Consider the following 25838-nt stretch of genomic DNA (forward strand, 5'->3'; position numbering starts at 1 on the left):
CCAAGATTTATTTGTTCATTCATCCAACATTTATCGAGTTCATACGGTGTGCCAGGCACACTACCTGGCACGAGTTAATGTTTATTGAGCCCTTACTCAGTGCCAGACATGGTCTGAGCCCTCTTCGTGGATTCCTACCCCCTTATAGGTAGGTATTATTATATCATCCCACTTGACAGAGATGTGAAGTGAGACTCCCCAAGGTTACCCATCTGGTAATAAGAGGAGTAGAGCTGGACGCAGTCAGCCCAGGTTCCTACACAGTGACCAGACAGCTGGAGACTCTGTCCTCACGGGATGAGGATCCAGACAGAGAACAGATAGTCACACTGAAGAATGCCAACTAGGAAGCTAGGAGGGAGATGTACAGAGAGCAGAGGGACATGACCTAGCCTGGCTCAGGGGCAGGCACGCTTCCCTGGGAGGTGATGTTTGAAGGATGAATGAGGTCATTCCTGCCAGGAGGAGGGAATCGCATTTGCAAAGAAAAGCTGGGCTGGAGCACTGTGGGAGAGGGAGGTGGGAGGAGAGGAGGGGAGGAGGGAAGTCAGCTGAAAGGGGCCGAATGGGAACCTCCTTGGAGAGCGTGGGGGAACCACAGACTTAAAAAAAAAAAGTTTTATTAGGAAAAAAGTCCAAACACACGCAAAAGTAGGCGATCGTCTAATGTGCCTGTACTTAGGCCCAGCTTCAATGGTTATCGACATTTTGCCTATCTTGTTTGATCTATGCTCTCCAGTCCCCCCGAGAAGCAAATCCCAGACATCATTTCTCTTCTGTAAACACTTCATTACATATCTTTAGCATATAAGGACATTAAAAAAAAAAACACTGTTATCCCATCCAACAAAATTAACAAAAATTTCTTAATGTCATCTGATACCCAGTGTGTACGTGTTGACACTTCTCTGATTATCTCACAAATGTCTTTTTGTAATTGGCTTGTGTGAATTAGTATCCAAATACCGCCACATGTCGCAATTTGACTATGTGTTTCTTAAATCTCTTCTGATTTTTTACAGTCCCCCGGCCCCTTTTTTCATGCTACTTATTTGTGGAGCCAGGTTATTTATCCTGTAGAGTTTCCCACAGTCTGGGTTTTGTTGATTTCATTTCCATGGTTGTTAGACCTATAGGCTAATCAGAGTCAGGTTTTTGGCAAGACACCTTCCTCGGTGGTGCCGTGTACTTGCCTACTGTCACCTGGTGTTGGGACTGATGAGTTTGGATGTTGACAGCTGGATCCCTGTCTTATAAAGTTCCCATCAGCCCAGCAGCGATTCATCCTGGCCGCATATTAGACTCACCCCGGGCAGCTTTGAAAAATCCCCGTGTCCAGGCTGCCCCCGAGACAGACCACTTACATCACAATCTCTGGGGGTGACAGTGAACGGCAGCTGGGCTGATGGGAACTTTATAACTTTATCAGTCGTATTTCTCAATACTTAGGTTTCTTATTGTGAAATGCCATACACATAAAATAAAGAGTATAAAATGTGGATTTACAGTTTAACAAGTTGTGATAAAGCCAGCATCCATCTAACTACCCAGGTTAAGAAATTGGAAGCGACTGTTTCCCCAAAGCCTCCTTTTCCCGGGAAAGACACCTCCCCCTGCCCCATGCCCGGGTCACCACTGTCCCAAATGCTCTGGCTCTCACTCACTTGCTTTGTTCCTGGTTTTGCCACTGAACTATGCGTCCTTAAACAATATAATTTAATTTTCTCTTTCTGTACTTTAGATAAATAAAATGATACTGTATGTACTTTTTTGTGTCTGGATTAATTTTGCCTAGCATATATTTAAGATTCATGTATGCTGTGTCATGTAGCTGTTGTTCACTCATTTTCATTGCTGAATATTAACTCATTGAAGGAATCTGCCACAATTTATATAAACGTCCTATGGAAATTGGTATTTCCAGTTTTGGGTTATGACACCCACATACACACACACAAAGTGCTTTGAGCATGTATCTTAGTGTAAATGATCATGTGTCTCTGTGGGGTAGACCCCCTCAGGAGTGGAGTTGCTCCTCAAAGGGCGTATGTGTCTTTAAGCTCCTGGATAATGCCAAACCCAGACTGTTTGTCAAAGTGCTGGTAACATTTTGTGGCATCTCTTGGTAGTTGTAATTTGCATTTCCCTAATTACCAATGAGGTTGAATTTCTTCTTTTGTGATTGCCTGTTCTCCTATCTTGTCTATTTTTCTTCTGGTCCATCTTTTTCTTATTGATTTCCAGGAGTTCTGCATATAGTCTGAGCCCTTTGTTGATTTTGTGTTTCAGAAACCTCTTCCCCCTTTATATCAGGCCTTTTCGCTCTCTTAATACTGTCTTTTGATAAACAGAGGTTCTTAATTTTTATGTAGACTAATTTATAAATTTTTTCTTTACAGTGAGTAATTTTTATGTCTTGTCATAGAAATCCTTTTCTTCCAGTGTCTTGAAGACATTCTCCTATATCATCCTCTACAATTCTTTGTGTCTTGCTTCTCACTATATCTACAGTCCCCCTGGAACTGATTTTTGGTGAGATAGACATCCTTTAATATTTTTTTCATGTGACTAGTCCATCCTCGTAATGCTGTTTATTGAAAAGAGTGTGCTTTCCCTATTGGCACTTTTATCACAAATCGTGTTTATATATAGATGAGGTTCTGTGCTCTGTAGTCCATGGTTTATTTGTTTAATCCTTGTGCCAACACCGCACTGTTATAATTACTGTAGCTTTTTTTTTTTTTTTGTGAGGAAGATCAGCCCTGAGCTAACATCCATGCTAATCCTCCTCTTTTTGCTGAGGAAGACCGGCTCTGAGCTAACATCTATTCCCAATCCTCCTCCTTTTTTCTCCCCAAAGCCCCAGTAGATAGTTGTATGTCGTAGTTGCACATCCTTCTAGTTGCTGTATGTGGGACGCGGCCTCAGCATGGCTAGAGAAGTGGTGCATCGGTGCGCGCCCAGGATCCACACCCCGGCCGCCAGCAGCGGAGCGCGCGCACTTAACCGCTAAGCCAGGGGGCCGGCCCACTGTAGCTTTATAATTTGTCTGATACTGGGCAGAGCAGATCCTCACACTTTTGTTTTTTCTTTTCAAGGATTTTTGTGGTTATTCTTGGTAATTTGCATTTCCATGTAAATTTTAGAATCAAGAGGATTTTCGATATAAACACATAAAAACTTGCTGGAATTTTTATTGGTATCCCATTGACTCTATAGAACAATTTAGGGAGAGCTGACGTCTTTATAAATAGTGAGTATTCCAATCTATAAACAGATCATACCTCTATACGTTTATTTAGGTCTTATTTAATGTCTCAATAATGTTGTTCCATCACACTTTTGGTTAGAGTTTTTCCACCTTTGGATGCTTTTGTTAATGGCTTCTTTACTTTAAATATAAATCATGTTGATGTATGAATAATCGATATTTATATATTGATTTTGTGTCTAGTAACTTCAGTCAGCTTTCTTACTATGTTTTTTTAAATTTTTTGTTTATTGCAGTAACATTGGTTTATAACACTGTAAAAATTTCAGGTGTACATCATTATACTTCTATTTCTGCATAGATTACATCATGTTCACCACCCAAATACTAATTACAACCCATCACCACACACATGTGCCGAATTATCCCTTTCGCCCTCCTCCCTCCCCCCATCCCCTCTGGTAACCACCAATCCAATCTCTGTCCCTATGTGTTTGTTTGTTGTTGTTATTATCTACTCCTTAATGAAGGAAATCATACGGTATTTGACCTTCTCCCTCTGACTTATTTCACTTTGTATTATACCCTCAATGTCCATCCATGTTGTCACAAATGGCTGGATTTCATCGTTTCTTATGGCTGAGTAGTATTCCATTGTGTATATATACCACATCTTCTTTATCCATTCGTCCCTTGATGGGCACTTAGGTTGCTTCCAAGTCTTGGCTATTGTGAATAACGCTGCAATGAACACAGGGGTGCATGTACCTTTACACATTGGTGTTTTCAAGTTCTTTGGATAAATACCCAGCAGTGGGATAGCTGGATCATATGGTAGTTCTATCCTTGATTTTTTGAGGCATCTCCATACTGTTTTCCATAGTGGCTGCACCAGTTTGCACTCCCACCAGCAGTGTATGAGAGTTCCCTTCTCTCCACATCCTCTCCAACACATGTTGGTTCCTGTCTTGTTAATTATAGCCATTCTGACGGGCGTGAGGTGATATCTCATTGTAGTTTTGATTTGCATTTCCCTGACAGTGATTTTGAACATCTTTTCATGTGTCTGTTGGCCATCTGTGTATCTTCTTTGGAGAAATGTCTGTTCAGGTCTTTTGCCCATTTTTTAATTGGGTTGTTAGTTTTTTTGTTGTTGAGATGCATGAGTTCTTTATATATTCTGGAGATTAAGCCCTTATCAGATGTATAGTTGGCAAATATCTTCTCCCAATTGTTAGGTTGTCTTTTCGTTTTGTTGATGGTTTCCTTTGCTGTGCCGAACCTTTTTAGTTTGATGTAGTCCCATTTGTTTATTTTTTCTCTTGTTTCTCTTGCCCGGTCAGACGTGGTGTTTGAAAAGATGTTGCTAAGACCAGTGTCGAAGAGCGTACTGCCTGTGTTTTCTTCTAGAAGTTTCACAGTTTCAGGTCTTACATTCAAGTCTTTAATCCATTTGGAGTTAATTTTTGTGTATGGTGTAAGGTAAGGGTCTACTTTCATTTTTTTGCATGTGGCTATCCAGTTTTCCCAACACCATTTGTTGAAGAGACTTTCTTTTCCCCATTGTATGTTCTTGGCTCCTTTGTCAAAGATTAGCTGTCCATAGATGTGTGCGTTTATTTCTGGGCTTTCGATTCTATTCCGTTGATCTATGTGTCTCTTTTTGTGGTAGTACCATGCTGTTTTGGTTACTATAGCTTTGTAGTCTATTTTGAAATCAGGGAGTGTGATACCTCCAGCTTTGTTCCTTTTTCTCAGGATTCCTTCAGCTATTCGGAGTCTTTTGTTGTTCCATACAAATTTTAGGATTCTTTATTCTATTTCTGTGAAAAATGTTGTTGGAACTTTGATAGGAATTGCATTGAATCTATAGATGGCTTTAGGAAGTATGGACATCTTAACTATGTTAATTCTTCCAATCCAAGAGCACGGAATATCTTTCCATTTCTTTGTGTCTTCTTCAATTTCTTTCAGAAATATTTTATAGTTTTCGGTGTACAGATCTTTCACGTCTTTGGTTAAGTTTATTCCTAGGTATTTTATTCTTTTTGTTGCAATTGTAAATGGGATTGTATTCTTAATTTCTCTTTCTGCTACTTCGTTGTTAGTGTACAGAAATGCAACTGATTTTTGTATGTTGATTTTGTATCCTGCAACTTTACCATATTTGTTTATTACTTCTAAAAGTTTTCTGGTGGATTCTTTAGGGTTTTCTATATATAAAATCATGTCATCTGCAAATAGTGACAGTTTCACTTCTTCCTTTCCAATTTGGATCCCTTTTATTTCTTTCTCTTGCCTGATTGCTCTGGCTAGGACTTCCAGTACTATGTTAAATAGGAGTGGTGAGAGTGGGCATCCTTGTCTGGTTCCTGTTCTTAGAGGGATAGCTTTCAGTTTTTCACCATTGAGGAGGATGATATTACCTGTGGGTTTGTCATATATGGTCTTTATTATGTTGAGGTACTTTCCTTCTATACTCATTTTATTCAGAGTTTTTATCATAAATGGATGCTGTATCTTGTCAAATGCTTTCTCTGCATCTATTGAGATGATCATTTGATTTTTAGTCTTCATTTTATTAATGTGGTGTATTACGTTGATTGATTTGCAAATGTTAAACCATCCCTGCATACCTGGAATAAATCCCACTTGATCGTGGTGTATAATCTTTTTAACGTATTGTTGTATGCGATTTTCTAGTATTTTGTTGAGGATTTTTACATCGATGTTCATCAGTGATATTGGCCTGTAATTTTTTTTTTTTTGTGTTGTCCTTGTCTGGTTTTGATATCAGGGTAATGTCAGCTTCATAGAATGAGTTAGGGAGCTTCCCCCCCTCCTCAATTTTTTGGAAGAGTTTGAGAAGGATAGGTATTAAGTCTTCTTTGAATGTTTGGTAGAATTCACCAGGGAAGCCGTCTGGTCCTGGACTTTTATTTTTGGGGAGGTTTGTGATTACTGTTTCGATCTCCTTACTGGTGATTGGTCTATTCAAATTCTCTACTTCTTCTTGATCCAGTTTTGGAAGGTTGTATGATTCTAAGAATTTATCCATTTCTTCCAGATTGTCGAATTGGTTGGCATATAGCTTTTCATAGTATTCTCTTATAATCTTTTGTATTTCTGAGGTGTCTGTTGTAACCTCTCCTCTTTCATTTCTGATTTTACTTATTTGTGCCTTCTCTCTTTTTTTCTTGGTGAGTCTAGCTAAAGGTTTGTCAATTTTGTTGATCTTTTCAAAGAACCAGCTCTTGGTTTTGTTAATTTTTTCTCTTGTTTTTTTGGTCTCTATTTCATTTATTTATGCTCTGATTTTTATTATTTCCCTTCTTCTACTGATTCGGGGCTTTGTTTGTTCTTCTTTTTCCAGTTCCTTTAGGTGCATTGTTAGATTGTTTATTTGAGATTTTTCTTGTTTGTTGAGATAGGCTTGTATTGCTATAAACTTCCCTCTTAGAACCGCTTTTGCTGTATCGCATAAATTCTGTCATGTCGTATTTTCATTTTCATTTGTCTCCAGGTATTTTTTGATTTCTTCTTTGATTTCTTCGTTAACCCAGTCGTTGTTCAGTAGCATTTTGTTTAATATCCACGTATTTGTGGCTTTTCTGATTTTCTTCCTATAGTTGATTTCTAGTTTCATACCGTTGTGGTCAGAAAAGATGCTTGGTATTATTTCAATCTTCTTAAATTTATGGAGACTTGTTTTGTGGCCTAATATGTGATCAATCCTGGAGAATGTTCCATGTGCATTTGAAAAGAACGTGTGTTCTTCGGTTTTTGGATGGAATGCTCTGTATATATCTACTAGGTCCATCTGTTCTAGTCTGTCATTTAAGGCCAATGTTTCCTTATTAATCTTCTGTTTGGATGATCTATCCATTGGTGTAAGTGGAGTGTTAAAGTCCCCTACTATTATTGTGTTACTGTCTATTTCTGTTTTTATGTCTGTTAATAATTGCTTTATATATTTAGGTGCACCTACATTGGGTGCGTAGATATTTACAAGTGTTATATCCTCTTGTTGGATTGTTCCCTTGATCATTATGTAATGCCCTTCTTTGTCTCTTTTTACAGTTTTTGTTTTAAAGTCTATTTTGTGTGATATGAGTACTGCTACCCCAGCTTTCTTTTCATTGCCATTTGCGTGGAGTATCTTTTTCCATCCCTTCACTTTCAGTTTGTGAGTGTCTTTAGGTCTGAAGTGTGTGTCTTGTATGCAGCATATATATGGGTCTTGTTTTTTTATCCAGTCTGCCATCCTATGCCTTTTAATTGGAGCCTTTAGTCCATTGACGTTTAAAGTAGCTATTGATAAGTATATACTTACTGCCATTTTTTAACTTTTTTTTTTTTTCTCAGTGTTTTAGTAGTCCTTCTCTGTTCCTTTCTCCTTCTATACAGAATTGATGGTCACTTTAGTTTGGCCTCTGTCTGAAAGCTGTACTCTTTAACTCCCCTCCTCCCTCCTTTTATGTTTTTGACATCATATCTAACCTCTTTTTTGTGCATTTGTATCCATTACGTTCTTATCATGGAAATAGATAATTTTTCCTGTTTGTGGTCTTCTCTTTTCCCCTTAAATCAGTCCCTTTAACATTTCTTGTAGCACTGGTTTCTTGGTGACAAACTCCTTTAATTTTTGCTTGTCTGGGAAATTTTTGATCTCTCCTTCCATTTTGAATGATAACCTTGCTGGGTAGAGTATTCTTGGCTGTAAGTTTTTTCCTTTTAGCACTTTAAATATATCGTGCCATTCTCTTCTAGCCTGTAAGGTTTCTGCTGAGAAGTCAGCTGATAGCCTTATGGTGTTTCCTTTGTATATAACTTGACATTCTCTTGCGGCTTTTAGGATTCTCTCTTTATCTTTAATTCTGGACATTTTGATTGTGATGTGTCTTGGTGTGGGCCTCTTTGGGTTTATCTTGTTTGGGGCTCTCTGTGCTTCCTATACCTGGATGTCTGTTTCCTTCCTTAGGTTAGGGAGGTTTTCATCTATTACTTCTTGAAATAGATTCTCTGCCCCCTTGTCTCGCTCTACTCCTTCCGGGACACCTATAACACGGATGTTACTGCGCTTGATGTTGTCCCAGAGGTCCCTTAGACTGTCCTCAGTCTTTTTAATTCTTTTCTCTTTTACCTGTTCAGCTTGGGTAATTTCTTCTAGTCTTTTGTCCAGCTCACAGATCCGTTCTTCTGTATCCTCTACTCTGCTTTTGAGTCCCTCTAGTGAATTTTTCATTTCCAGTATTGTATTCTTCATTTCTGATTGGTTCTTTTTTATATCTTCCATTTCTTTGTTGACATTCTCACTGAGGTCATCTATTCTTCTCCCCAGATCAGTGAGCATCCTTAACACTCTTTGTTTGAACTCTCTGTCGGGTAGGTTGCTCATTTCTGTTTCACTTAGTTCCTTTTCTGGGATTTTGTCCTGTTCCCTTACTTGGAATGTATTCTTTTGCCTCCTCATTTTGCCTCTTTCCCTGTGCTTGTGTCTACGTATTAGGTAGGTCAGCTACGTCTCCTGCTCTTGGATAGGTGACCTTATGTAAGTGATGCCTTAGGAGGCTTCCAGTGTGCTTCCCTCAGTTCTCAATGTTCCAGGGGTGACCCCTATGTGGGCTCGTGTGTCCTTCTGTTGTGGCCTGTTTGCTCTCCCTGTAGGCACCCAGGGAGGCCGAGTTATACTCCTGGCCAGCTGTTGTAATGCTCAGCTGCTTGTAGTTGTTGTGGGCCCTTCAGTCTCTTTATCAGGTGTGGGGAGCCCCAGCACAGTTGGCTGCAAGTTCTAATACCACATTTGTGTTGCAGTATTTCTTTTAAGTGAGTAGGCCCCCAGCGTGGCAGGTTGTTAGGCTCAGGGCCTTACAATTGCTGTAAGCCTCTAGCCTATTAGGTCTCTTGTCAGCTCTCTGAGGATTGCAGCTGGGTGGGGCTGGCCTCAGGCACAGGAGCACCCAATTGTTTCAGGCTTTGGAAGGTGGGGCAAACCCCCTATGTGGGTCTTTGAGAAGCACAAGTCTTCTGCAGCTGATAAGCCCTGCCGCCCACAGGTCCACACACAGTCAACATAGTCCTGCCCCGTGTGTGTGCCCTGACCTCCCCAAGCGGACCCAGTCTCTCCACGGTGGGAGCCCCACATACTCTGCCACTGCCCCACACTCTCCACCCGCTCCTTGTGCATGCCCTGCCCCACTGAAGCTGGCTCAGTTGCCAGGCTGCAGAGAATCCAGTCACCAATCTATGCAGGCCCACAAGTTGCCTGAGGGCTTGTTGTTGGGTGGGGCCAGTCTCTAGGTGGGCTGCCCGCCCTGGCTGAGCTGGGTTAAATCGGTGCTCTAGTGGGTGGGGCAGACCCTGGGCTAGCAGGCCTCAGGGAGAACTCCAATGGCGTCTGTGTCAGCACGCCCACACCAGGCCACAACAATGGCCGCCGCCAATGTCCCAGTCCCTGGAGAGGTCTCACCTCTCACTGAGATGCACTCAGGGCCTATTAGGTGAGTCTCTTTTCACCCCAGCACTGTGCACCTTTCTTTCTGGTGATTTTAGGATGCTTTCTGAAACGGGTGAGTCTGCGTGCGGGCCCTTTAAGAGCCGCTTTTAGTTTCTTTGTGAACCGGGTTTTCTGGGGGTGCTCCCCAGTGTTTTAGTAGCAGGCAAAGTCAGATATTATGCCGCTGGTCTCGATTGTGCTGGGTCCACAAAATGCCCAAAGCGGGGGCGCTCCCGGCTCAGGGCCCCGCGCCTCCAGGAAGGCTGCGTACCTGTGCGCTGCTCCCGGCGGCCGTGAAGCTGTCGGCTTGTGAAGGCGGCGTTTTTCCTCTCCAGAAGGGAGTTTCTGCCTCTTCCACCTCAGTTAGGATTGTCCGTTGTTGCAGGAGTTCCTCTTATCCAGTTTTCAGTTCTGTCTCAGGGGTAATTTTTCCACGAGTAGTTGTGAATTGGCTGTGTCCACTGGAGGAGGTGAGTTCCGAGTCTGCTTACGCCACCATCTTGACTTCTCTCTAGTCTTTCTTACTATTTCTAATAATTTATCTGTAGATTCTTTATGGTTCTCAGTGTTTATAATCATTTCATCTGCAAATGACTGTTTTGTTAATTCCTTCTCAATCCTTATCTTTCATTTCTTTGTCTTGCCTTATTGCACTGGCTGGGACCTCCAGTACAATATTGAGAAGTAGTAGTGATAGGTAGCATCCTTGGCTTGTTCTTGATGGCAAAGTGTAAATTCAATGTTTTGCCAAAAATCTAGGCATCTCTATGTTTTTCAGATTCCTAATTGATTTTAATTTTCAGGCAAGGTGAAAACAACTGAGTTAACATATAGTTTTAGCAGCTATTGATGGTCAGTGGCTAGATAGGTTTTTCATTAGGGGTTGGTAAAGTGTAATGATTTAATTTTAGAATTCTTTTTGCTTTTGTTAGCTGGAATTCTTCAATAAAATAAAGCATTCTCTCATCAACTGTTTAGTTTCCTTGAGGTACCTTTCCTATGGGAAAGGCATGATTGATGCTTGATTTTTTTCCCTTTCTTTAACTTTTGTCAGAATAATGAGTTCGTTCCCTCATATCCTCCATGGAGATCAATGAGTTTTGTTTTGTTTTTAGTATTATTATTAACTCATGAGTTTACGCTTAATTGATGTTATGTTGGTTTCCTATAGCTGCTGTGACAAATTACCACAAACTTGGTAGCTTAAAACAACAGAAATTTATTCTCCTATGGTTCTGGAGGCCAGAAGTCTGAAATCACTTCCTCTAGGCTGAGATCAAGGTGTCTCTGGGCAGTGTTCCCCACAGAGGCTCTAGGGGAGAATCCATTTCTTGCCTCTTTCAGCTTCTGGTGGCTGCCATCATTCTTTGGCTTGTGACCACATCACTGTAATCTCTGCCTCTGGGTCACATTGCCATCTCCTCTTCTGTGTCTAATCTTTCTCAGCCTCTCTTTTATAAGGACACTTGTGACTATATTTAGGGCTCATTCTATCCAGAATAATGCCCTCATCTCAAGGTCCATAACTTAATCAAATCTATAAAGTCTTTTTTTTTGCTGTGTAAGGTAGCATTCACAAGTTCTAGGGATTAGGACATGGATGTATTTTGGGAGGCTCTTATTCAACCTACACAGGTGTGTTTTAGTCCATTATTCATTGCAGGTATTCTTTTTGATGCTCGTATTATCTTATCTTTCGCCAGTAGGAACACCTTCGTGTTGGTTCCTACATGTTGGTCCTTTTGAAATGACCCCAGTAATCTTTGATGGCTTCCTTGTTTTCTGGCATGTCAAGATGTCTCAGACTTTCTTGTGCCTTTCTAGCCTCAGAACTGGTATAAATAATTTTTCCAAGGAGCTCTGGTTTCTTTTAGTGGGAAATTGTATTTAGAGACCACAGTTGGGTCATTAGTGGTGCTCATTGCTGTTGGGTTGACATTGCTTTTACATCTTTTTCCTGGAAAGAGCCAGGAAGTAGATACATTTTCAGAAAGAGAAAAATGATGTCTGTGCTTATCTACCTTTTTGATTTGTATGTCTTTCTCTCATGCTGAAAATCTTAGTTTCTAGTAATAGTAACATAATTATTATTTGCTTTCTCCTAATAATACCAATATAACTGCTAATAATAAGAGTACTGAATGAAGTTTAAGATTTCTTTGCAATTCTTTTTTGTCCTTAGGCTCTATCCTACTTGCTAAAGTAGTCTTTTTTGTCACCTGATATAATGCTCCTCCAGTATGCCACTGACTTTGACATATGCTTAGATGTGTTTGAACCAGTTACTTTTAAAATTTTTAGGGATTGCTTTTGTTAAAATTTATTTATGTAAAATATTTTCATAGTTCCAAAGTCAAAACTTAAAAAGAGGGTACATTCAGAGGGGTCCAACTTATATCCTTGTTGCCACCTGTGTTCCTTCTTTTGCCATAGGTAACCTACTTTTTAAAGTTTTTGATTTATACTTATATATTTTTAAAAATATGAACGTATAATTTTTAATCCCCCTCTTTTCTTTTACATAAAGAGACATACCAAACATTGTTCTGCACTGTTCTTAAACTTATATTCTGGCTATCACTTGGTGACAGGAAGTGGAGATCTTCTTTCCTTTTGACAGTTTAGAAATTCAACTAGTTCTCTGTTGATATCCATTTTGGTTATTTCTACGCTTTTACTATTACAGATAGTACTGCAACGAATAGCCTTGTGTGTACATCTTTTTCTCAAAGAAGAGTTTTGAGCATTGTAGTGACCTGATCGGATTTGCATTTTAGAAAGAGTCCTCTGGTGAATGGGAGGCGATGAGAACTGGCTGGGAGGCCAGGGTGGGAGGCTGGGGCCAGGACCTCAGGGCTAGGCTTTCAGGGTATAGAGGACAGATGGATGATGTATTTTGGAATTAGAACTCCCACGGCTGTGTCCTCCCCGTGGGATGGATGGAGGTGATGTGGCCGTGTCGCTCCTCATGTTGGGGAGGTGGAGGAGGGGAGATGATGTGACCATGGGGGCAGCCGGGAGTGGTGGGGCCGCCTTCCCCCTTCATGGGGGAGGTGAAATGGCGCGTGCCCACACCCGTGGAGGAGTGAGGATGATGGGGACCTCCCACCCCTCGCCAGCTCTGGCTCTCTTTCCTCTCCCCCTCCCCCCAGGGTGTCGCGCTTGGCATCGGAGAAGCGCGAGCTGGAGGCCCAGCTGGGCCGATCTCGTGAGGAGGCGCTGGCCGGGCGGGCGGCGCGCCAGGAGGCCGAGACGCTGCGCGGGCTCGTGCGCGGCCTGGAGCTGGAGCTGCGGCAGGAGCGCGGCCTCGGGCACCGCGGGGCCGGCCGCCGCAGCCAGGATTGCCGCCGCCTGGCCAAGGAGGTGAGGGGCTGGGCCGGACTGCGGGGCGGGCGGCGGGGCGGGGACCTCGGCTTCAGTCTGGACCTCTGCGCCCCTGTCCCCTCCCGGCAGCTGGAGGAGGCGAAGGCGTCGGAGCGGAGCCTGCGCGCCCGGCTGAAGACGCTGAACGGCGAGCTGGCGGTGTACAAGAGGGGGTGAGGGGCGCGGCCGGGTGGGCGGGGCCTCGGAGCTGCAGACCGCCCTGCAAGTGGGCTAGAGACCGATGGACGGGGCAGAGTCTGGAGTGGCGGGGCGGGGCCTGGAGGCGAGTGGGTGGGGCCCGAGTTCGGAACGTGATCACCAGGTAGAGGGAGAGGGCGGGTGGCCTGAGAGTGGGCGGGGATGGGAGTGTAGGAGGGGCCTAAAGGGCTGCCTGGGACATAGGGAAGGACTGGGATACGCAGTTGGAGTCCTTGGGCGGGGTCTGTGGGGAGATGGGCGGGGCTTGAGGCGGCAACGGGAGGCTGGGCCTGGAGGCAGGGACCGGGAAAGGGCGGGGCCTGGGGGGGTCTAATTGAGCCAGAGGGCGTGGTCCAGAAGCTTGGAATCTGGTTGATGTCCCTTGGCACGTATTGGGGTGGGTGGCGGAAACTTGAGAAGGGTTTCCAGGGAGCTGGCGGAGACCTCAGGAAGAAGGGTCCGGGGAAGGGGGTGTGTTGGGATGTAGGGAGGTGACTGACGGGTTCTTTTGGGGGCTCTGTGAGGCTCCGAGAGGGGCGGAGCCTGGGAGAAGGTATCTGTGAGGGTCGAGTGCCAGGGCGTGAATGTCTAGGAGTTGATGGGGGATGGACCTGAAGGTTCGGGGATGGTTGGATCCGGGAAGAGGCTTGGGATAGGAGCCGTCCTGGCCGGCGGCAAACCGACAGTGGGTCCTGGGCTCCAGGAGACGGACTCCGCCGGTGGTGCCGCCCGCGGCGCGGGAGGATCGGGCCTCGTCGTCCCGGGAGCGCTCCACGTCGCGTGGCCGCGGCGCCGCCCGCTCCTCCTCCCGGGACAGCGGCCGCGGAGGCCGGGGTCGAGGCCGCGCTGCCCGCCCCTCGCCCTCGCCCACAGGTGTGTGCCGACCCCCCTACCCGTGGGAGAAGGTGGAGCGGACTAGGACTGTGGGGGCGTGATCCTGTGACCCCGCCTCCATCTCTCTCCATCCCCGCCCCGCCCTAGGTGGTCGCGTGCCCCGTTTCGACCCCACAGCCTTTGTGAAAGCGAAGGAGAAGAAGCAGAGAGAGATCAAGATGAAGTGAGCGCCCACTTCCCCTTGTCCTGCCCACATCCCCGCCCCTTCACCTGGCCGCCTGACCTGTGCGCTGGTTTATCCCCGTTTCCCACCTGTGTCCATCGCCTGTCACCTGCTCCATCTCTCCCCTTCCCGCTGCCTGCTCCCGCTTCTCACCTGACCTTCGCCTCTCCTGACACCCCCCCAGCTTGGTCTGTGACTCCGCATGCTTTTCCCTACTTAGGCCGTGTGACCTCAGGCGGGTCACCGGCCCTGGCTGGGACCCCCAGGGGCGCAGCATCGCCCTTCCCCACATTAGTTGGGCGCACAGGCGGGCGTCTCCCTCCCGCTCCCCAGGCAGCAGCAGCAGCGGAACCGGCTGGGCAGCGGAGGAAGCGGGGATGGTCCATCCATCTCCTGGTCTCGCCAGACCCGGCCCCCCGCTGCCGTGACCGGCCGAGGGGACGCGGCCAACCGCTGCCGGAACCGCAGCTCCTCGGGTAGCTGGGCTGGAGCGCGGGGGGCGGGCGGGTGGGCGGGCCGGCGAGGCCGGGAGGCTCACCCTGTCTCTCTGCCCCTAGTGGACAGTTTCCGCAGCCGCTGCTCGTCTGCCAGCTCCTGCAGCGAGTTGGAAGATTTCTCGGAATCCCTCCCGAGAGGGTAAAACTTGGCCTCGGGGATGGACCGCCTCCAAACGGGTGTCTGGGGAGACTGTTAACAGTCTTCTGCAGGGAAAGTGGGTTCTGGAGGCTGGAGGCTTGAAACCACGGAGGAGGGCGAGATGGGAAGTGCCCAAGACCCCCATTGGGCCTTGATTCCTCCCTCCCCCAGCGCTGGTCGCCGCGGGAAGCCTCCCAGCCCCCCCACGTGGAGCGGGTCCAACAGGGTGAGTGTCCTTCCTCAGGCCTTGGAGGAGGTGGGGCAGCGTGAAACCACCAGAGGTTGCTGTCCCTCTCTCCCATGGGTCCATTCTGGGGGTCAGGTACAGAGGCGGCTCTGAAATGCCTCTGGCCTCAGAGTGTTTTGAGATCCTTGGAGGGGAGGGGGTATGATGGTGGCAGGGCCAGAGGACTCTGGGCAGAGCACCTGCTCCGTCCTCAAATTGCCAGGTCTTAAAACCTGGCTCCCCTTCCTGTCACCTGTGACTCAAGGTGGCTACTTAGCCTCTCTGGACCTCGGTTTCTTTATCAGTTAAGTGGAGATGGTTATAGTAGTCACCTCAGAGGGGTCCGGTGGAGGTGCAAGGAGGATATTTTGCATAGAATAAGTGCCCCTTAGGTGTCAGCCTTTATTTTTTCTGGAGTCCTTAGGTTCAGAATTTCCGGTAAGATTTAGGGGGCAGGAATAGAGGGAGGGTTCCTGACCCCCTTCCTGCCTCCCCCAGCAGCAGAAGTCCACCCCTGTGGAACGCGGCCGCCATCAGAGACGCCTGGCCAGTTCGGGGGGCTGGGTCCCCATCAAAGGTGAGCCTGGGACTCCTCATCTCCCCCTCACCTGCCCCAGAGCTGGCTGGGATGGCACCCAGCGCAGCTGGTTGGGTCCCGGAGCTCCCTGCAGCTCCAGGCCCCTCCCAGCCCCCCACACCCACCCTGCTCCCACAGAGTACAGCTCCGACCACCAGGCGGCCGACATGGCGGAAATAGACGCCCGCCTCAAGGCCCTGCAGGAGTACATGAACCGCCTGGACACGCGGTCGTGACCCCGGAGAGGGAGACCGCCCCTCCGTCCCCCGTCCCCCGGGATTCTGCGTGGAGGTCGGGGCCAGTGCGCCCTTCCAGCCCCGCCCCGGCCCCGCCCCTCCTGGTCTCAGGTGTGTGAGGCCCTGGCCCCACCCTCTCTCCCATGCATTGCATGCTGGGTGGGAGGCTGAGTGCGATTTGTAAATAAACATGTTGGCCCTTGGGATCCCTCAGCTTATGACTGAAGGGTGGGGGCAGAGTGGGAGATGCGAGGAATAAGTCGGGGTGTAATTGGGTCTTGTGTGTGTTTCTTGGCATCTCTGGCTGGGAGTCAGACTGGGGTTCAGGCTCAGGGAAAACTCCCGCCCTTTCTAAAACAATGAGAGTAGTGGTCGGGAGGGGTGATAGTGAGCAGCCCATCCCCAGAGAAGTCCAAGCAGAGATGCTGCACAGAAGTCTTAGGCTGCGTTGTAGAGAGGAGGTGTTTGGCAGCATGATTCACTGCCTGGGAGGACCCCCGAGCTGCTGTGGGTGACATCTGGATTGACTTGGTGCTGATTCCTGGGCGCTGACCTGAGACTTCTGGGTTTTGAGCTGTGATGTTGCTTCTGAGCTGAGTTCTCAAGGGTCTTGGTTCAGGGTCGGGGCCTCTGGGTTCTGAGCGCCCTCGAGGTGGGGGGAACTGTTGTGGTATTGTGGGAGGCAGAGAGGGAGGGGAGGCAGGTGGCAGGACACAGGGTCACAGTGAGTGCACCTTTATTGCAGGGGGGGCAGTGGGGTTTCTGACTGGGTGGGGGAGATATGCAGTGCCTCAGTCCTTGTAGTGTGGCCAAGTCTGGATGATTTCATAGAGCTGGTCGCCTGGAGAGAGCGTGTCCTGCACATCCCGGTGTCCTTTGACCTCGTAGTTGGTCATCAGGGCTCCCTGGGCGACGCCACAGGCCAGCAGACTCTGGGCTGCCCTGAGGGCTCGTAGTGGGGGCGCCCGCTCTGGGGGAGGCAGAGGCAGGAGTGAGGCTGGGGTGCCCTGGAGGGCAGAGGTCATGTGGGGGCTTCCCACAGTGCCCTCCCAGCTGGCCTGCTGGAGCCCTGAACCGGCTCTGCCACTCCCTGGCAGTGACTCCACTTCTCTGTGCCTTAGTTTCCTCACTGTGAAAGGAGAGACTCATGGCACCTGCCCACTGGGCTGTGGGATGATAAAATGAGTTACTTTCTGCACAGAGGAAGGCCTCAGCCAATGTCAGCTGGCGAGATTCTCGCTGATTCCCGCCTCTGCACCCAGACCTCCGGTTCCTACCCATGGCCATAGCTGCCATTTATCCAGCACTTTGTAGGTGCTATGGACTCGCCTAAGAACCTTATATAGATGACCTAGTCCTCACCAGAACCGTGTGGTTGAAAATGGTCACTGTCCAAAGGAGGAAATGAGGCTCCGAAAAGCAGGTCACTTGCCTGAGGTCACAGAGCTTGTAGGTGGCAGAGCCTCTGAACCACCACATACCAGCCCCTCCCATGCCCCAGGCCCCATGTCGCCCCTGTCCCGATGGCTGGACACTCACTTACCCATGTAGTTACCCATGAAGCTGATGCCGATAGACTTGGGGTTCCAGGCAGAACCTGCGTGGGCGCCCTGTCTGTTCCAGCCCCGGCCCTCATACACAAGCCCATCTTCTCCTATCAGGAAGCTGTAGGGGGTGGGTGAGTGAGGGAGGGCTTCCTGGGGGAGGCTCCCTCGCCCTCCACTCACCCTGCCCCTCTTCCTGCCAATCACACACAATCCCCCCACACCCTCCCTCTTCTTTCTCGATCTTCCACAGTATATAATAACACATAATACAATAATAACAATAATAACACGATAACAATGACAGTGGCCCCTGCCATGTGCTAAGCACAGCACTGCATGCATCAATTTTCCATCCTCACAGCAACCCTGTGAGTCACTACTGCCTCCATTCTGTAGATAATCAGAGAGGAGCAGACACCTGCCCAGGGTCACGCAGTGGGTCAGAGGCAGAGCCAGGATTTTCATTCAGGTACCCGTGACCCCCACCCATGTGGGGGTCTCATTCCTTGCTCTGTCCTGCCTCCCTGGAGGATTTGTCCCACTCTTGATTTGATGAGTCCTCGCATGCAGTCCTCTGAGGGAGCACTGTTATCATCTCTGCTTTAAGCTGAGGAAACAGAGACTAAGAAAGAGAGGTGATTCGCCCAAGGTCATGCCCCAGAGACCGCTGCCTCTCAGACTCTCCACCAAGAAGCTCCTCTGCCCTCGCTCCAGCCTGCTTCCTGCTCCCTGCTCTGTGCTGGGTACCCTGAGTGACAGGATGGGGACTCAAGGGCTGGCGCCACAACCAGACCAGACCCTGGAGCCCCAGCATCTGCCTCTGAGGTTTCCAATCCTGGCAGCAGATCCTTCACACTCCCTCATCCAAAATGTCTTATTGAGCGAGTCTGACTTGGCACATTGAGTTAACCAGGGGATCAGCTTCTGGAGCTGCAGTGTCTGCCTCCTCAGCCCTCTGGCTCACAGCTCACCAAGGATGCACACAATGTTGGAACTTTCCAATCTTAGGTCCTGAATCTGCCACTTAGGAAGCCAGACTTGCAGAATCTGGCTCTGAAGAGACTAGAAATACCATAGCGATGCCGGCCCCAGGACTGGGTGGTTATGGCCCGGCCGCAGCCCCGGCCCCTGGAAGGCAAGTGGTGCCCCCTGTGCATTTGTCACACGGAGGCATCTGACTGAAACCTCAGCCACCACCAGGGGGGTACAGTCAGGAGCCCATTGTACCGGGGAAGAAACTGAGGCTCAGAGAGAGAAGGCGACGTGACAAGGAAGGGGGATTCAGAACGTTTGAAGCACACTCTGAATCCTAAAATCTGAGAAGCCGACTTCTCTGCTTCTGTAAGAGGATTCAGGCCAGAGGCTGCGGACCAGGCTCTGGTCTTCTGACTTCATGGAAACACCTAGATGAAGTGCCTGCCTCTTGGAAACAAAATCTTGAAGTTGGAGCCTTTGAATTGTAAGATCTTGAGCCTGAAGAGCTGGGGATACCCTTGGAGGCTTCTAGATTTCTCTCAGTGAGGTCCTCAGATTCCCCGGCCTCACCCAGCCCCACTGAAGCAGTCTCTAAGGGAGGGACCTGGGGACCTGCATCTCCAGGAAGGTGATGCTAGTGCTTCCTGAGCTCTGAGAACCTGTGGGGTTGAAACGCGCTCTCGCTGTGGAAACCCGTGTGCTGGAGCCCAGCCTGTTACCCTGGGCAGGGCGCGGGTGGGTGTGGGCCGCAGAGGCAGGTCTGAGTGTCCCCGTCCCTGTTTCTGCCCTCGCCCTCTAGAGTCTGTCCTCCCCACAGCAGCCAGAGGGAGCTCCTTACACTAAGCAGGCTCCCGTCCCTCCCGTGGCCCCTGTCCTCCTCAGAGCGGAGCCACCGTCCTCGCCGGGGCCCACAGGCCCTGTGCCCTCCGTCCCCTCCTTCTCATTTCCTCGTTCCTCCCAGCCACCTCCAGCCACCCCGACCTCTGTCCTTCAGGGTGATGTGCTCACTCGGCCTTGGAGCCTTTACCCCTCTCTTCCCCCAGCTCACTCACTCTTCCCTCAGCTCCCCCGTCCCAGAGCCATCTCAGCCACTCTTCCTTTTTATTGTGACTTCTGTCACCGTGTGAACTCATCTGGGTGACTTTGCTTGTTTCTCCCTGCTGGTCTTTAAATCCTCCTGGGCTACATTCCCTCAGTTCAAGGCTGTGTCCCCATCCCAGCATCCGGCACACAGCCTGACACAGAGCAGGTGCCTAATGGCCATAGTCCGTGCATTGTGGGGCTCTGACTACGTGCCAGGCAGTGTCCTAAGAGCCTGGCCTGTATTGGCTGGTTAGTGACCAAGTGGGCACAATCCCGTTGACTGTGCAGAGGAGGAAGAAGAGACTGAAGCTGAGAGGGTGAGTGACCTGCCCCGGGTCTCGGCCACCGTGAGCAGAGCTGGGACAGGAGCCCCGCCCTGTGCTTCACCAGCCTGTGTCTGCCTTCTAACAAAGCACAGACTTTCTGAGGGGACCCCAGGGTTGAGGACACCGTGGTGCGTGTTGGCAAAGTCTGTCCCTTCCCCCTGGGGTGCAGAGCTTGGATGTCAGCCCTTTCCCCTCGTCCTGACATCTTTGTGCTGCCTGCACACGCCCAGCCCTCCGTGGTGACCTTGGAGATACCAAGCTGCCCAGGGTGTCAGCCAGGCGGCTCAGAACCGGGTCCCACTGCCCCCCAGGCCTGCGCACCTTTCCCTCCTCCAGCCCCGGCTCCACCTGTGCCCCCTCCGCACTCACTTGTAGCCCACGTCGCACCAGCCCAGGTTCCGCATGTGGTAGCTCTGCACGTTCTGGACCTGCTTCAGGCAGGAGGCCGGGGTGTCGCAGGGGTTTCCCACCGTGTGTGACACCACCACGTAGCGCATGGGCGACTTTAGGCTCTGGTGGCACTCGGACGCCAGGGCCCCCCACTCTCTCCGGGGCACGATGGGGCCACAGCAGTTCGGGTTTTCTCGAGCTGCTCCGGGCCCGAGGAGGGTGAGGAGGGCCCAGGCAAGCAGTGAGCAGCAGCAGGACATGGTGGGCGGGGTGCACAGGGATGTCTAGGAGTTTGTGGCTGGCTGGGCCACCTTTATATGCTGGGATAGAGAAGTCAGGAAGGCCTTGCTTCACAGCCCAGCGGGACTTCCCGGGCGGGTTATATGGGACCCAAGACTCTGCTTCCTTCCCTGGCAGGGCCGCAACAGGATGCGGTGTGGTTGAGCTGGGTGAGGTGGGTGGGGGGAGCCCTGACAAAGCCAAGGGGGTGGGGGATGCACACAGGCCCCTGGGCGCTTCACCCTGTGGTTCCTGGAAGACCCAGGGCCCGGATCCCTGCCCCGCTTTGTCTCTCAGTGCAGCGTTGGGCAATTCAACAGGAACTTAACACCAGAGAAACACCCGGGGCCTCATCTCCCTCCTCCTGCAGAGATTGAGGTGACAAGAGTCTCGTTTTTAAACACTGCTCCCAGGTCCACACGCGATGTCCTTAACCCTTTCAGCAAACTGAAGAGGGGAGTACTGGGAGGCCCATTTCACAGTGGAGGAGAGTGAGGCCTGGAGAGGGGAGTCATGTTGCTGAGACACAGGAGATAGTAGAGTCTGGTGGTCCAGAGCCCCGATTCAGAGCCAGGCTGCCTGGGATTGAATTCTGGCCACACTCTCGTGTTGAGCTCAGGCAGGCGCCCTAACCTTTCTGTGCCTGTTTTCTCCACTGCAAAATAAGGGGATAATGTACAGTCCCTAACTCCTAGGGTGGATGTGGGATTAAATGGGTTGACAAGGGTGGAGCACTTAGATGTCTGCCTCTACTGCCCCACAAGCACCACTGGTACTGGAGCTCACATCTGCCCTTGGTAGTAAGTCACGTGCTTACGAGGGGCCACTGGCAGCTCCACTGTGCACGGGAGGGAACCTGACCTCCAGAGAGGAGCAGCCATTTGCCCAAGGCCACCCGGTGGCTGGGGATCCACTGTTGGGGAGGAAGGCTTTCCTGGGGCCTCTGCCCTGCCCAGGCCCCCATTCCCACTCCCTTCCAGAGCGCCTGGTGAGTTCAGGGCCGACTGCCTGGGTTGTTTTTCCTCCTTTCCTTCTACTTTAGTGGATTTTAAAAATTACAGACGAAACACATGCCAGCTGTAAGTAGTTGAACAGATAGGAATGTCAATCACCTGTGGCCCTCCAGCTCCGCCCACCCGAGGTCCCCAGTGAGACCAGTGTTGGGTGTTTCTCCCACCATATTCCCCATGCTCAGGTAGACCATGCTTACACTCATGACGTCGTCGAATAGCGCACCAGGCAGCTCTAAGCCCTTTCCGTGAATTATCTCGTCACCTGCTCCCAACGGGTTTGTGAGGTGGATGGTATTAACCTCCTTTCATAGTAGAGGAAACTGAGGCCCAGAGGTGTTACCACATTCAGGTAGAAGGTGGTGATGTCAGGGTTTAGCGACAGGCTTCCTGGCTCCAGAGATGAAGTTCTAAACCATATTCTGCTTCCTACAAAAATATATAAAGCCGTATTTAAAAAAAAAAAAAATCCAAACCATACACATCAATTTGCCTTTTGGCACCTAATATTTCATATGCATCTCTCCAGGTCAATACATCTAATTCTAATTTATTGTTCATAATAGTTGCATATTAGTTCATAATATAGGCTTACCATTTTGACATAATCTTTTCTTTTCTGAAGGTTTCCATTTCTTTCCCCCAGTGCTGCACAAAATATTATCAAACATACAGCCTGACACACTGGAGTGTTTATAAATTATAAATATAGACTCTCTAGGTCAAAACACATACGTAATTAATAAACATCACCAGATAGTTTTCTCCAAAAGGCTGTTAACCATTCACACTTCCACCAGTAATGTTTTGGAGCTTCACTCACCCCAGAAGTGGGTGTTCTCACTTCTTAAATGGATGGGTATAAAGAGATATCTCTCTGTAACTTTTTTTTTGTGTGTGTGAGGAAGATCAGCCCTGAGCTAACATCCAAGCCAACCCTCCACTTTGTGCTGAGGAAGACTGGCTCTGAGCTAACATCTATTGCCAATCCTCCTCCTTTTTTTTTTTCTGTTTTTCTCCCCAAAGCCCCAGTAGATAGTTGTATGTCATAGTTGCACATCCTTCTAGTTGCTATATGTGGGACGCCGCCTCTGCATGGCTGGACAAGTGGTGCGTGGGTGCGCACCCGGGTTCCGAACCCCAGCCGCCAGTAGCGGAGTGCACGCACTTAACCGCCAAGCCATGGGGCCGGCCCCTCTTTGTAACTTTAATTGGCATTTTTATGACCACTCAGGATATTGAGTATTTTTCTGTGTTTGCTGCCCATTTGGATTTGTCACTTGGATTTGTTTTCTGTCAACTGCCTGTTCATCTCCGTTGCCCATTGAAAAAAAAAAATGGGTTGTTTGTCTTCTTGTTATCAATTTGAAAATGACAAAAAGAATCCCATAACTGGGATTGTTGAGTTGTTGGGTATGTACATTTTGTGTCTCTCAGTTCCTTTTAAAGGCATGAAAGAATAACATACATATAGAAAGACGTACAAATGCACTTTGATAGAGTTACTAGAATTCAAAAAATACAACATGTAGAATTAATAGAATAGAGTGGAGAGCTCTATTAATTTTCACACCATGAATACAGTGTGTATCTAGCACCCAGATCAGGAAATAGAGCTACATATAAAATTGTAGTAGATATTGCCAAATACTATTCCAAAAAAGTTTTAGTATTTCTTTTCCCCCTTAATACGATCAGTTTTTAAATGCTTTACCAATCCAAGGAATGGCCTCTCATTATTGTTATATTTGTATTTCCTTGAGCATCAGACCGGTGATTGTCTTTTTACATATTTATGGCTGTTTGCGCCCTTCTTCTGTGAGCAGTCTGTTCATCTCTCTTAATCATTTTCCTGTTGGGTTGTTGTATATGTGGATATTAACGCTGTGTCTGTCAAATGGGCTGCAAATGTTTTCCTCTAGTCAATCAAAAAAATGTATTGTTTTTTATTTTATAGTTTCTGTGTTTCCTGTCTTGCCTTAAGAAGTCTTTCCACAACAAGATTATAAAACATTTTCTATTAAAAAATGTTATCTTGTGTTTTACTTTCAGTCCTTTACCTGTACTAGAATTTATGATAGCTATGGTGTGAGGTAGGGGTCTAAATTTATTTCCAAATGCTCACCATTTGTCCCAGCACCATTTGTTAAATAGTTAGACCTGGTGTTAAACTGCAGCCCTGCCACTTATTAGCTGGATGACCTTGGGCAATTGGGCAGCATTTGACGTAGTTGACCACTTCCTTCTTCTTGAAATGCTCACTTCCTTTAGGTTTTGTTTCATAAGACTGTCTTGATTTTCCTTCTGCTTCTCTGGCTGGTCTTTGTGCTCCCTTTCAGATCATTCTTCCCTCTTTGACCATTACGCTCCCCTTTTTCTGCCAGGTGATCTTATTCAAAACATGGCTTCAGCCACCACCAAAATGCGAGTGATTTCCAGATTTTTCTGTCCAGCCTGGAGTTCTCGGCTGAATTCTGGATCTGTGTATCCACCTGTCAACCTGAAATCTCCAAGTGGATGTCCCACAAGCCCCTCAAATGCAAGATTTCCAAATGGCTCATGCTTTGCTCCTCCAAAATCCACCCCCTTCCAGGACCCGTGTCAGGGAACGATATGATCATCTTCCAGTTACAGAAGCCAGACATCTGAGCATCATCCTTGGTGCACCCCACTCTCTCCCCAAAATGGCATGCAAACCATGCCCAGCTCATAGCAGGTGCTCAATCTTTACTGAATGAATGAATGAACGTCCAACCCGCCCCCAAGTCATGTTGCTGTTCCCTCCTAAACATCTTATGACTGAGACCACTCCTCTCTATTTCTGCTCTCTGCACTCTGGACCAGTCACCTTCTCCTCGCACCTGGATGTTGCTCCCACCTCCTCAGTGACCTTTCACCACGCACCCTGGTACCCGTGAGTCCAAAGCTCAGATCTGATCAGGTCTTTCCTGAATGTCACCCTCAAATGTGAGTCACATTTTTCTGTGGCTCCTCATGACTCTTAGGATGAGTCCAAGCTCCTCCCCGTGGCCGCCAGCACGGGCTCCCTCCACCCCAGCCTCCCCTCGCTCACTCCTGAGACCCTCTTCCTGAGTCCCCAGCCACCCCGCCCCTCTTGCTGCCCTTGAAGATGATCTGACTTCCCTGACCCCAGGGGACTTTGGACATACTATGTATAGGTTTTAAATAGAGGAACTTTCAGAAATTCAGCAACTTCATACCTTCACTGGAAGATTACAAAACACTCAGCTAGCCTTTTGTAAAAAGACAGGAATATTTACACATCGGATTCCTCAATGATACTAAGAATATAATCAATAGCCAGGTGGGGTGAAGTCTTCTCTTGTTAGAATTTTATTAATTCTTTATCTTGTCAGGTTAATGTGGAGACAGGCCCTTGTGAACACTTCCTGCAACTGCAATCTGTAATTGTTGTATTGCCTTTAATCCTGAGACTGTATTACTTATGTCCTTTTTGGACAGGAGGAAGTTAGATTTGCTCCCTGTATGTTTTAGCAAGTTGAATTTTTAATGATTTAACTCACCAACTTCCTTTATTTGGTCTTGTTAAAATTAATTCAGCCAGTATAAAAAGTCCTCAGATTCTCCTGCAATTAGCAAAAAACACTTGTTTTCTTTGTTGTATCAACAATCATAGAAGTCAAAATAATGGTGATCATAGCAAGGACCAGTTTAAAACACAATGCAGAGTCTTGATGTTTTTCCTTGACGTTCCCAAACCTGGAATGCTCATCCTCCCTACTGACCCCATCCTAATTGTCACTATTCCTTTAGTGTCACCTTCTCAGAGTGACATCTCATTCTGATATCTCAGACTAGGACACATCCCACTATTTGCTTTCCCCACACCATGTCCTCTCCTTCTCCGTATTTATCACAACTGTGGTTGTGAACTTACCTGTGTAATTCTTTGATTAATTTCTGTCTCTCCTACTATACATTAAGGTCTATAAGTAGGGTCATTGTATAATTTATTGTCCAAATCACAATACTTGAGAGTGACAGAGGGACCTATTGATAATTATGCTGGGTCAATACGCATAGATGGAACTGTCCCCAATAATCCAGGATGTATAATTGCCTCGTTTTAAGATAAAGAAAGGGCTATCATTTTTTCCCTCTTGTTCACCATTATATCACCTGTATAGCACATAGTTGGCGATAAATACATCTGAATATCACATATTGAGCCACCCTCAGTTTCTCC

The 25838-nt window shown here is 48.0% G+C and overlaps 2 protein-coding genes across 9 annotated transcripts in view; one reads left to right on the forward strand and one right to left on the reverse strand.

Moving 5' to 3' along the window:
• CCDC61 (coiled-coil domain containing 61) overlaps nt 1–16630 on the forward strand; it is a 30467-nt gene extending 13837 nt beyond the window's left edge. For 4 of the 8 annotated variants that reach the window (XM_058529627.1, XM_058529628.1, XM_058529624.1 and 1 more), the window contains 9 exons: nt 12860–13070; nt 13161–13243; nt 13972–14141; nt 14250–14325; nt 14659–14801; nt 14883–14961; nt 15133–15187; nt 15686–15764; nt 15903–16097. In XM_058529627.1, coding sequence (XP_058385610.1) covers nt 12860–13070; nt 13161–13243; nt 13972–14141; nt 14250–14325; nt 14659–14801; nt 14883–14961; nt 15133–15187; nt 15686–15764; nt 15903–16000 — 994 coding nt within the window. In that variant the 3' untranslated portion in view covers nt 16001–16097. Of the gene's footprint in view, nt 1–12859; nt 13071–13160; nt 13244–13971; nt 14142–14249; nt 14326–14545; nt 14802–14882; nt 14962–15132; nt 15188–15685; nt 15765–15902 lie in introns of those variants that run through there. The other 4 variants (XM_058529625.1, XM_058529629.1, XM_058529626.1 and 1 more) reach the window with 4 other exon arrangements.
• Nucleotides 16631–16719: 89 nt separating this feature from the next.
• Nucleotides 16720–20581, reverse strand: PGLYRP1 (peptidoglycan recognition protein 1). The gene is made up of 3 exons (XM_058529632.1): nt 20301–20581; nt 17544–17665; nt 16720–16970 (listed from the first exon to the last, which is right to left on the reverse strand). Exons 1-3 carry the CDS (start codon nt 20579–20581, stop codon nt 16792–16794), a joined length of 582 nt encoding a protein of 193 aa, XP_058385615.1. The 3' UTR covers nt 16720–16791.
• Nucleotides 20582–25838: the final 5257 nt, after the last annotated feature.

Source organism: Diceros bicornis, chromosome 34 (genome assembly GCF_020826845.1).
Source record: "Diceros bicornis minor isolate mBicDic1 chromosome 34, mDicBic1.mat.cur, whole genome shotgun sequence".
In the NCBI taxonomy this organism is placed as follows: domain Eukaryota; kingdom Metazoa; phylum Chordata; class Mammalia; order Perissodactyla; family Rhinocerotidae; genus Diceros; species Diceros bicornis.

What these genes read in the sequence shown, in the direction of transcription:
- PGLYRP1 (XM_058529632.1), bottom strand. Translation starts at nt 20,581, where the DNA reads ATGTCCTGCTGCTGCTCACTGCTTGCCTGGGCCCTCCTCACCCTCCTC. An exon ending in TGGTGCGACGTGGGCTACAA is followed by an intron (nt 17,666 to 20,300) that starts GTGAGTGCGGAG and finishes CACCCCCTACAG; the next exon opens with CTTCCTGATAGGAGAAGATG. An exon ending in CTTCATGGGTAACTACATGG is followed by an intron (nt 16,971 to 17,543) that starts GTAAGTGAGTGT and finishes TGCCTCCCCCAG; the next exon opens with AGCGGGCGCCCCCACTACGA.